Source organism: Aethalodelphis obliquidens, unplaced genomic scaffold (genome assembly GCF_003676395.1).
Source record: "Aethalodelphis obliquidens isolate GAN/ISIS:26980383/991018 unplaced genomic scaffold, ASM367639v1 scaffold57, whole genome shotgun sequence".
NCBI classification, from domain to species: domain Eukaryota; kingdom Metazoa; phylum Chordata; class Mammalia; order Artiodactyla; family Delphinidae; genus Aethalodelphis; species Aethalodelphis obliquidens.
In genome coordinates, this window is record NW_020838001.1 from 12,098,324 (window position 1) to 12,110,846 (window position 12,523).

At 37.6% G+C, this 12,523-nt stretch overlaps 2 protein-coding genes across 3 annotated transcripts in view; one reads left to right on the top strand and one right to left on the bottom strand.

Annotated features, from left to right (window-relative positions):
* Window positions 1–3,702, top strand: part of LOC113609623 (uncharacterized) — a 21,109-nt gene extending 17,407 nt beyond the window's left edge. Inside the window, exon 2 of the transcript XR_003428735.1 lies at window positions 3,439–3,702. The gene's annotated coding sequence lies outside the window, so the exon portion shown is untranslated. The remainder of the gene's footprint in view (window positions 1–3,438) is intronic.
* The window catches only part of CSE1L (chromosome segregation 1 like), a 41,605-nt gene that overhangs the window by 7,593 nt on the left and 21,489 nt on the right, over window positions 1–12,523 (bottom strand). For both annotated transcript variants that reach the window (XM_027087048.1, XM_027087049.1), the window contains exons 9-16: window positions 11,859–12,026; window positions 11,623–11,752; window positions 10,721–10,786; window positions 10,133–10,335; window positions 9,602–9,686; window positions 7,879–7,940; window positions 2,134–2,270; window positions 894–997 (exon numbers count right to left, since the gene is read on the bottom strand). In XM_027087048.1, coding sequence (XP_026942849.1) covers window positions 894–997; window positions 2,134–2,270; window positions 7,879–7,940; window positions 9,602–9,686; window positions 10,133–10,335; window positions 10,721–10,786; window positions 11,623–11,752; window positions 11,859–12,026 — 955 coding nt within the window. The remainder of the gene's footprint in view (window positions 1–893; window positions 998–2,133; window positions 2,271–7,878; window positions 7,941–9,601; window positions 9,687–10,132; window positions 10,336–10,720; window positions 10,787–11,622; window positions 11,753–11,858; window positions 12,027–12,523) is intronic.

The following is a 12,523-nucleotide window of genomic DNA, read 5'->3' on the forward strand; positions in this document are numbered from 1 at the left end:
CACACACACACACACACACACACACACACACACACACACACACACACGTCCTGACCAAGCCAGAGGCACTGGGAATTAAAAAGCATTTCCGGATTTCCCTGGTGGCACAGTGGTTGGGAGTCTGCCTGCCAGTGCGGGGGACACCCTGCTCCGGGAGGATCCCACATGCCGCGGAGCAGCTGGGCCCTAGCGCCACAACTGCTGGGGCTTGCGTGCCTGGAGCCCGTGCTCCGCAACAAGAGAAGCCACCACAGTGGGAAGCCCGCGCACCACAACGGGGAGCGGCCCCCACTCGCCGCAACTAGAGGAAGCCCGTGTGCAGCAACTAAGACCCAATGCAGCCAAAAATACATAAATTTATTTAAAAAAACAAAGCATTTCCTATGAGTCATCCACCATGCTAGACTCTTGGAATGCAACCGCAAGTAAGACTAAGACTGTCCCAGAGCTGTTCCCAAAACACTCTCCTAATGGAGCACCTGACAGATTGTTAACAGCTGCCTGTGTCCCTGGCAGTATTTCTATGAAGGCAGGATCTGTGCGGGGTCTATCAAATACACCCAGGTTTCACACCAAGACCTAGCAGAACATGCCGTCAATAAATGTTGTCTGAGCTCATCTTTGCCCTCAAGAATTTCAACCTAGGAAAAGAAAAAAGGAGTTTGCTACCTTTTCTTTAGTAAGAGGAGTTCTATATCAAGTTAGGGTAAAATTTTTTCTGAAAACACCAACAAACTAAACTTTTTCATTTAAAAATATCGAAACCTACCTAATGCTTGACAAACAGTATCTGGTTCATAGACTACATAACCTGAAGTACAACTCAGAGTGTTTACCACCCCTGTAGTCTGAAATTAGATACTTATAGTCTGTACACCAGGGAAACGGCCTACCTTTCATAATATATTCATTTTCTGAAGAGCCAGGAAGTGTGAGAGCTTTGAAAAGGTTTGTTAGCAGAATCTCAACAAACGGTGCGATTTCTGCAGCTGTAAAGCTATAGATGAAAAAACAGCTTTCAGTCACTACCAACTCTTGAGCTTGTCACTTTGGAACACCCTTCGCAACTACTAAATCACACTTCTTGGCATAAAAGTGAGCCATCTCCCACCACTGACAGTCGGAAGACAGCTTAGGAAAATATTGCTTTTATAAGTGCTCATGTTAAGTTCCTAAGAAGGCATATCTGGGACCAAACACAATTAAACAAACCCAGCAAACCCAACATTGTCTACGGCTGTTGAGGTCATCCCTGGATCACATCTGTCACCATCGAGAACAGAGCCCGGACTCTCAGTCATCTAGCTTTCCTGGAGGTGGAGCAAGTTCGGAAATGTTTTCTGCATAAATTCTGGGCCTGAAGACAGGTACTGGCTTAACTCGCCTAAAGGATAACCTTTCAACCCTTAACTGGCCACTGTACATATCTGTACTTCAAGTTCTTGATGAAAGAAAGAACCTAGAATGTTTTCCATCTCTTACCCAAAGCTGTTTCAAGAAATAACACTGTTGAAGAAAAGGCCTGAAAGACATGCAGACCACCCAATCCTCTGCATTTTATCCTTGGATCAGGCCACAACAGCTACTGCCTTGGACCCTAGAGAATTACTTTCACTCAGCTGTGTCATGTCTCAGCACTAAATAAGATCACAAAAACAGCAAGGTGAAAATAACTCTGTTGCATGATGTTGCTATGAACAGGGCTACTACACTGTATTCCCTTAACAAAGGCCCACTTCTGAATAACTTTTAATTTTAATCTCATGGACATTATGGACATTTTAACTCACCAAGTTTCTCTCTGCCTTGGCTGCTAGAGGACTCCACATAAAATCCACAAGTTTCTTTCTTTAACTACTGTACAGGATCCTCTGACACACTTCTGTTTATTAACCTCACACCCCAGTTATTTTCCTTTGCTCCAATTTCCTCCATTTAACTTTACTGTCAGAATGTGTCTACTCTGGCATGCAGTCTCAAATCCTTTTGGAACGAGGCATAGTATAAATGAGTAAAATATACACATATATTTTTTTAACTACTAATGAAATTATGAATATACTGAGATATCTTTGACCAGTACAGAATGGTCTTCACCCCGAGATGAAAAAATACATTGCATCAAATACTTACAGAGCGGCATTGTTAGGCCCCCTCATAGTAAACATTCTCTCAAGAGCATGTGCTGCATAAGTATGAACAACAGTACTTTCAGCTTGAAGATGATTAATTAAGAGAGGAATAGAGACTAAAAGATGCTCTTTTGGTACCTGAAAAAAACAATATACATGCTGTAACTCACTGATACTATCTTGAGTAAAAGACAGCTCTAAGAGAGTGACTTGCTGATTCTAAAAAGTGTTTTTTTTTTCAGCCACTATTACAATGGAGATGCTACAGGTGAAAAAATCAAAACTTCTACCTTCACATAATGGTTCAGCTCACACTCACTCTTCCAATTCTCTTTCTCTGAGCATAAAACTATGGTTAGGGTAAAATAATAATATCATGGAGAAGCAGAGATTTCATTAATCTTAGAACCATACTTTTCACTAGCAAGTATTTCTTAGAAAAGTCATTCAAGCTCTTTGTGCCTCATTTTCTCCTCTTAAAAGGGGGGGGGGAATGGCATAAACATAAGCATACTAATCTTCACTAAAAACCTCTAAAACTTTAGCATATCCTTTAATCTTTAAAACAGAACAGCTTCACAAGGTTGCATGTAACCCTGGTAGATACCTGTCAAAGACACATAAAAAGTATAAATCAAGAAACTGAAGAATCATCCACAGGAAATAAACTGTGGCATGTTCTTATGATAGAATACTACACAGCTTACCGCAAAAAAAAAAAAAAAAATACTACACAGCTATTAAAAATGAACTCTAACACATCTACTAAAAACAACGTTAAGCACAAAAGAAAACTAGATATGTAGACCAATACCTATAGTAGGGTATCATTTAAATAAATAAAAAACTTAAACCTATGTAATACTATAGAATTTTTGTGGAAACAAACGTGTAAAGCCATAAATAATCACTTACACTGAATTCATTCATTATCTCTGGGGAGAAAGAGAATAGAATGGGAATGGGGAAGGTGTGCCCTGCGTCCCTCCACTGTGTGTGTAGGTTTAAGTAATTATGGCCTGGAGTTAAGATTTGTGGTGGTTATGTATCATTAAATTATTCTCTATTCCTGCTTGTGTGTTTAAAATAATTTACAAGATGGCTGCAGGGTAATTTGGTGGAGGTACTGGAGGGAGTAAGACGAACTGTGCTGTTTTGTTTTCTGTGTCACTAAAATTAAAGTGACAGTGTTAAGAATCAGAAGGATTATATAACTAAACAGCAAAAAACAATCCAATTAACTCAGCAGAGGAGCTGAATAATATTTTCTTTCTTATTTTTTTTGGCCACACTGCATGGCTTGCAGGATCTTAGTTCCCTGACCAGGGACTGAACCCAGGCCCCAGCAGTGAAAGCGCTGAATCCTAACCACTGGACCACCAGGGAATTCCCCTGAATATTTTCCCAAAGAAGACACAGAGATGGCTACAGGCACCCGCAAGCTCACAGGCAGCATTAACAATGGCCAAGATTTGGAAGCAACTTAAGTGTCCATCAGTGGATGAATGGATAAAGAAAGTGTGGAGTGCACACGTGCACACACATACATACACACACACACACACACACACACACAGATGGAATGTTATTCAGCCATAAAAAAAGAAAATCTTGCCATTTGCGACAATATGTATGGACCTTAAGGGCATTATACTAAGTGAAATAGAGAAAGACAAACACCATGTATCTCACACGTGGAACCTTAAAAAACAAAACAGGAAAAAAAAACCAAAAAAAACACCAGAAAAACAAACTCCTACGGAGCACAGATTGGTGGTTGCCAGAGGCGGGGAGTGGATGAAATGGGTGACAGGGGTCAAAAGGTAAAAACTTCCAGTTACAAAACAAGTCATGAGGATGCAATGTACAGTGACTACAGTTACTTCTATACTGCATATAGAGAACAGATCTCAGAAGTTCTCAACAGAAAAAAAATTCTGTCAATGTGTATAGTGACATGTTAACTAGATTTACTGTTATCATTTCACAATACATACAAATATGAATCATTATGTTGTATACCTGAAATTAATGTCAATTATTTCTCAATTAAAAAAAAAAGACGAGGCTCACTGAGGGAAGAGTAGATTGGAGTCTCCCCACTCTGGGGGGTGTCTGCTCATTGACAGGCACTAGGTGGTGGAATTTTTCTCTTTCATTCTCTTTGCTGAGGCCCAATAACTGAATGTGTATAAGTCAAATGAGGTGGGATTCCATCATAAGCATTAACACTGTACTTGACAAACAGTAAAAACTTAGTAAATGTAAGCTACACTCTTTCTCCATCACAGCTAACTGTCAAAATGGTATTCAGCCCTGAAGTAGATAGAACTAATAGAATTTATCTGTCTTTCCTGGGGGGTGGCTGTTAATAAATTTCTATGTTGTGATCTTCAAACAGACAACAGCAGATAACTTAATGGTGGAATAATCAGTGGTTTAAAAATGCCCACTGCATTTCCAACATAGGAAACGGAGAACTCCCGCACAAGGGGCAGCCTCAGGTGTGGGTCTGTTTTCCTTTCTCTGGTCGAGAGTGCTACAGTTGGCTGGAGGCTGAATGTGATTGATCAAAATGGGGAATGATATGAAGATAAAGTTTTATAAAGGAGATTTATGTTGTAAAACTAGATACTTCAGGATCCACAAATTCTTATTCACGGTTCAAACTATTTGGAAAATATATGAATCAAGAAATGAAAAATGTGAAGGGTATTTTGATTCTGAACATGTTTGGGGAGCTGTTGTGAAGAGCTTTAACAAGGAAAGGGTTGTGACCAAAAGACTCCATCAGTGACTTGAGGGGGTGGATCCAGAGTCTCAGTGAACTTGCTGGACTGACTTTTAGCTTTTATTGGTCCAGTGGAATCAATAAAATTGATCATGCCTGAGAATATATATAGGTAGATGAAATAATATATCTTCTACCATTAAAAAAATAATAATAATCAGAAGGAAATTACATGTTTTCTAGAAATTAAGACCAACAATCAGATGGAAATATGGACAAAAAATATGAATAGATAGTTCGCAGAAATGAAAATGGCCCTTTAAATGGAAAGATGCGGGGGTGGGGGAGATAAATTGGAAGACTGGCACTGACATATACACACTACTATATATAACACAGATAATTAATAAGGAACTCCTGTATAGCACAGAGTACTCTACTTAATACTCTGTAATGGCTTATATGGGAAAAGAATCTAAAGGATAGATATATGTGTAACTGATTCACTCTGCTGTACACCTGAAACTTAACACACAATTGTAAATCAACTATACTCCAATAAAAACTAAGAATAAATAAATAAACGGCAAGATAAGCTTTTAAACTCTAAGAAAAATACAAAGTAAAACTACAATAAGATACCATTTCACATCTGTGAGTTTGGCAAAATGGCAAAATTCCAGCATCTTTGGGGAAATAGGTGCTTTTTTTTTTTTTTAAATGCAACATGATACAACCCCTGTGGAGATTTGGCAAGATCTGGCAAAATTACATATAAGTTTACCCTCTAATCTAGTAACGTCACTTCCAGGAATCTATCTCAAAGTTACAATGGCAAAAACACTATGTGACACATACAAAGCTATTGTTTCAAATAATTAGCATTATTTAAAATAGTGGAAGTTAGAAAACACCCAGAACATCTACCTCTTGGGGGACTGGTTGAGTAAACCACAGGAGAGCCACCCAGAGTACTATGCTATTTAAATTAAAAAAAAAAAAAAAAAGAGGGAACTGTGTAAATACTACCATGGAATGACATCCAGGATTTACTAAGTGAAAAAAAGCAAGGTGTCAGAATTCCCTGGTTGTCCAGTGGTTAGGACTCCAAGTTTTCACTGCCATGGGCCCAGGTTCAATCCCTGGTTGGGGAACTAAGATCCTGTAAACCACGTGGTACGGCCAAAAAAGAAAAAAAACCGAAGTGATAAACAGCGTGTTTAGCATACTCTCTTCTGTGTAGGAGGAGGGGAAATACATAAATATATCTAGGACAGTATTAGGTTATATTTTAAAAATTAACTAATGGAAACATAAACCAAAACTTGGTAAAAAATGGTTACTTTTAGGACGAGAGAAGGAACAGGGAGGAAAGCTAGACCTTTCTGAATGTACCATGCCTGACTTTGGAGGTGTGTAAAGTAACCTTTCTCATGCCCCCCCAAATAAAACAAAACCCCACAAACAGAAGAATCTAATTATTTATCAAGTTAATGGCAAAAATGCACAAAGAATAATTTCAAGTTGCTTTAAACATAGTATTTCTTGACTATACATGCCTAATAGGATAATACACGAAGGATATAAAAAACACAAAGAAATCAAACAGCATTCAGCACCATTACTTTAGTAATAATATTGGTATTATTTATTTTCTGACTCTCTTCTATGAAAAAGCCTAAAACCAATTTCCCTAGCACCTAGATTATAGTCTCTAAATAAAATTTCCCACCTTCAAGTGTGGCTAGTTCAGGTCTGGGGCAGGAAATGTACAAGATGAACATGGAATATTCTGTCATATATGAAAGAAGGGAAGCTGTTAAAAGCTACTAAGTGTGTCAAGGGGACACAGGAACCTACATAATGGGGCTCCTACTGGCCAAAGAAGGAACAACTAGAGAGTCAAAAAATCACTCATTTGTCCTCTGGAGGCTGGTAAGGCACTTGAACTCATTACTCTGAACTGACACGGGAAAAACACACAAACATCTATCCTGTTTTTCCCATTCAAACTGGTAATTAAATAATCTATGAGGCAGTGGTGTTGGTTGTACAAAAGAATAAACATACTAAAAACCACACAAGTATACACTTAAAAATGGTGAATATTATATTAGGTTACCTGTATCTCAATTAAAAAATGTGTCAATAATCACTCTTAACATCACTGAAAGTGGATGAGACAATGTACGTGTCCTAGTGAAATGAAGCAAAGTATACCAGTGACAAACTCTCGCCACCCCCCACCTACCAGAGGAATAAAATCTAATCAAGCCTCCAGATTTACCAATTTAGAAATACAGGGAACAGAGGAACAAGAGGTAAATCATACCTCTGAGGATGCAATCAGCCAGAACTAGAATGAGAAACTCTGCAAGGTAAATGACTGGTTTCTCCAAAAAATGACATGAATAAAGAAAGGGGAAGAAGGACCTCTCTGTTGTAAATTAGAAGACATGAGACATAATCAACCATAAGCAACATGTAGACCTTGTTTGGATCCCAAATTTTAATAAAATCACTGTAAAACAGTATTTTAGAGAAACTGAGGAAAATTAATCATGGTCTGGCATCCTAATTTTTTATTTTTTTATTTTTTTGAATTTTATTTTTTTATATAGCAGGTTCTTATTAGTTATCTATTTTATACATATTAGTGTATGTATGTCAATCCCAATCTCCCAGTTCATCCCACCCACCCCACCCCTGCTTTCCCCCCGTGGTGTTCATACATTTGTTCTCTACATCTGTCTATTTCTGCCTTGCAAACCGGTTCATTTGTACTATTTTTCTGGATTCCACATTTATGCGTTAATATACAATATTTGTTTTTCTCTTTCTGACTTACTTCACTCTGTATGACAGTTTCTACTGGCATCCTAAGTTCAAGGAGTTATTGTTAATTTTGTTAGATGTGGATATCGAATGATTGCACAGAAGGGAAGAGAAGCCAGTATACAATAAAACTCTTAAGAGATTAAGTGGCATATAACATATAAATGAAAAGCAACTTACTTGATTCCTAAAAATCATAATGTATTTGATACCATCAGCTTTAAGAACAGGAAATTCATTCACTATATAAAAAAAAAAAAGTCACAGTTATTTTAGTGCTAAGGACTGTTAACTCCCAAACTAGTGACAACATTATCAGATTTTAAAAACATGGTTCTGGTAAACAAAATGTCAAGCAATTAAAGCTTAATTATATAATGATCTACTACACAGCTATTAATACTGGTAAGTTTATAAATAATTTTATTTTTCCCCCTTACCTTTAAGTTTCATTACAAATGAACGTGTGTTACTTATGTAATTGAACAAAAATGATTTGGACCATGAAATAACAGTAGTATCTTCTTCCAAAATTGAAGCTATTCTGAATCAAGAGCAAGTCTCTCTAGAGGAGCTTGCACTAGTAGTGGGAAGTAAGTTAGTGAAAGGGATAAAATATCGGCCAATTGTTAAAAGTTCCTGAAGCTGAATGATAGTAACATGGAAGTTCTTTATAATATTATCCCTACCTATTAGTGTATTTAAATTTTCCACAAAGTTTTAGAAGAATATCTCTTGATCAACATATTTTTGTAAACATATGAAAGTATCCTTAGTATTTATTAGTTTCAAGTACTTTAAATTTACTTCAATTTTTAAGAGTTCATTTTTTTTAGTTTTATTGGGTTAGCCAATAAGTTCGTTCGTCCCTTAACATATTTTGGACAAACCCAAACGAACTTTTTGGCCAACCCAATATTTTATTTTTATTTTCTTTTTCGCCATGTAGCTTGTGGGATCTTAGTTCCTTGACCAGGGATTGAACCCCGGCAGTGAAGCACGGAGTCCCAACCACAGGACTGCCAGGGAATTCCCAAGAGTTCATTTTTAAAATAATTAATTAATTATTTTTGGCTGCATTGGGTCTTTGTTGCTGCACGCGGGCTTTCTCTAGTTGCGGTGAGCGGGGGCTACTCTTCGTTGTGGTGCATGCGTTTCTCATTGTAGTGGCTTCTCTTGTTGCGGAGCATGGGCTCTCGGCATGAGGGCTTCAGTAGTTGTGGCTCGTGGGCTCTAGAGCGCAGGCTCAGTAGTTGTGGTACATGGGCTTAGCTGCTCCGGGGCATGTGGGATCTTCCCGGGTGAGGGCTCGAACCCGTGTCCCCTGCATTGGCAGGCGGATTCTTAACCACTGAACCACCAGGGAAGTCCCCCAAGAGTTCATTTTTTAAATGAGAAGGAAAACAAAAACCAAAGTATAATTTCTAGTGCATTATTATATGTACATTAGAAATATACAGTGAAAATTTAGTCTCACTTGTTCCTGTTTTCCTTCTACATAAGAGACATTTTCTTTATGGAAAGTTAATTTCACCTGGGCAAGATCTGGGGCAACCATTTGAGATTTTATCCAATAAAGTAACTGCAATAAGGATAGGAGCCACCACTTTCAGTATCATGGTGATATAGAGCTGTAACGGTACTCATTTTTTAGTTAAAAATAAAAATTGCAGGTATAGGGACTTCCCTTGTGGTCCAGTGGCTAAGACTCTGCGCTCCCAATGCAGGGGACGTGAGTTCGATCCCTGGTCAGGGAACTAGATCCCACATGCCACAACTAAAAGATCCCGCACGCTGCAGCTAAGACCTGGTGCAGACAAATAAATAAATAAATAAATAAATGTATTTTTAAATAACTGCAGGTATAGTGTAAGCTGTACTAAAAACATTTCACAAAACTCACCATTAGCTGCTTTTAAATCAGGGAGAATGTGATTCACAAAGAACTCAGTCAGGTTTACAAGTTCATTCGCTTGTGTAATTCCATGCTAAAAAACAAATTCATAACAGTGAAATAACATGAAAAATCTGTAATTATTTACCACACTGGAAATTTAGGCAGCTTTAGAAAACCAGGTTGAAGATGGAAATGAATACTTCAAAACACAAACTACTTACATATAAGACTATTCTAATAGATAATAAAGAAACTTCCCTAAATTAAAGAACAGCTAAATTTAAGTTTAGCACATTTTATATACTGAGTCTCAGCTAAGGAAGCAAGTGTGGCATCTGTTGATCTTTTGGTCCATAAGAAACTTAAGTGCTTAATACATCAGTATAAAGCCATCTTTGGAAACCATATGAATTCTAATCAGAACTGACACATTATCTAACAGAGTAGGCTATATAACCAGAAATATATCACTTCTTTTTGACTTCTGTGGTACCAACAACTATGTTTTAGAAATAAAAATATACTGAAAGGATTCACCTTCTGGGTTTGGGCTTTCGATGCCAAAGACGTCACCAGGTAAATGGCTGCATCTTTGTGTTTCCAGTTGACAGATGGATTTTTTGCATATTCCTGCAGCATGGAATTAACATAACCAGAGAAGATTCCTGTCACGGGTCCCTCAAAAAACTTGCATAATCCTCGTACTAGATCACAAGCAGCCCTGCGTCTAGTATCAATATCTACAAAATCAAAGGGAAATACATTATGGGAGAAAGAAACCACCACCAACCGACCAAGTTTATAAGAAAACAAATTGCCATCTGAGAGCTAACAGCAACAAAAACAATGAAAAAATTCCCCACAAATGTAAAATGAGAACGAAACTGAAAGACCATAAGTATATAAAAAAGAGAAAACAAGTAATTCTACATCTGATACTTTGATATAGCTCGTATAAAGAGCTGCTTTCTACCATGTACAAGTTGAAGAAGGAAAACAGTTCTCCAATGAAAGCCAGCTGAAATGACACACTTATCAGGACTCCCTCACTTCCCCGTATTTATTAGAGAGCAACTTTAAAACTGGCTTGCTAAGAGACCAACAGCTAAAAACCAAAATACACACCAGATCCTTCCAAATCTCTTCTTATATACTCCTCAGAATTATCTTCAAAGGCTTCTTCATCAGCAGCTACAAAGCAAGATGACATTTCAGATCACCTCTTGAAAGACATGGCAAGTCATTCTACCTCTACAGTTGAGTGTGCAGAAGAGTGTGTGGAATTGCCATGTTTTACAGCAAAGTGTTCTTTCCCAACAAATGACTACTTCATATACTCTTAATCATTACTTAGAGCAGCAAACGCTACCCTGAAAGATTAGGTAATAGGTAATGCATACAGCTGCGAGATAGGCTCACTTGTTCTAATGTGAATGTCCACAGAACTGGACTTCATCACCAACCTTCAAAAGTGTTGGGAGACCAATCTAGGGATGCCAACTCGTTATTCTGCCAGATAAGGACATTAAACAAACAACCTAACAACTACTATCACCATTATTTCATAAACAGTCATTTCAACACCAAAACAAGTAGGACAGACAGTATCAGATTAAAGATCTGTCCTTTACATATAGTTTTATGAAAAAAGGAAAGGAAATAAAACCCCACGTTACACTTTTATTTCCTCATTTTGTTCCTGAATGAATGATCTAATGACTGCTCTTCCCAACTGTCAGAAAGACATTTTGTACAAATACAGACTCTTAGGACTATTTTAACCTTAAGCACAAACTAGGTGGGCTTCAACTCTGTATTTAAAAGTCATCAATCACTTGTCTCAAGTCAACTGTTCAAAATAGCTTCTGCCTTGGTGAAATACTAAATCCAACAAAACTTAGACTGAATATGTTACAAAAAGCAACAGAGAAGACTTCTTAAATTCTTAAATTTATACTAACATACTCTTTTAAAAAACAAGCTTTTAATTAATCTCCTGAAAAAGCTTTACACTTTGCCACAATTACCTCTAAATTCCATGTTAGGTACAATAACCTTTTCACAGATACTTGTCAGCGTGTTCTGGTCCTCAAATAGATTCTTATAGTGAGGTCTCTCACAAACTGAAGCCAGAAACTGAATTGCATTACTTACCAACTGGAATAAAACACAAAAATAAGCATATTTTTAAGAGCAAACGGAACCATTTATTTCATGGGGGGGGAGGGGATGTCTTAATTATTTGTCTCCACCATCACCTTACCAAGTCATATTTAACCTCTTGACCTGTTGTAACTAGTAAATTCCAGATGGCTGTGACAAAACGAGGCAGGTACCGCTGAAATTCTTCATCATATTTTTGTGCATAGAGTGCGGCATTATCACAAATCTGGGATTTTAAGAGCTCCAATAAGCCTGCTTCCTCTTCATCCTCACATAAGAGAAAACGGAAAACTCAAACATACAACTTCAACGCTATCATAAACATGGAGAGTAGCTGTAATTCCTGAACTCTTTAAAAATTTTACATCAAAGCCAAGTGCTGTGAACTACATCTACGCCACTGTAAATTTATTCACCTGGTCTATCAAACAAATACAAGGCGAAATGCTTCTTATTTATTAATCAATGAGAGCAGTTCTCAAAAGTTTTCAAGTTAAATAAAGCCTTTTCAGGACTTCCCTGGTGGTCCAGTGGGTAAGACTCCACGCTCCCAATGCAGGGGGCCTGGGTTTGATCCCCAGTTGGGGAACTAGATCCCGCGTGCATGCCACAACCAAGAAGTCCATGTGCCTCAACTAAGACACGGCACTGCATGCATGCATGAATAAATATTTTAAGTAAATAAAGCTTTTTCTTCTGGTTGCTGAATTATAAAATATTTACATATTAAATCGAAAATAATATATTCCTACAAAAACCTGAGTA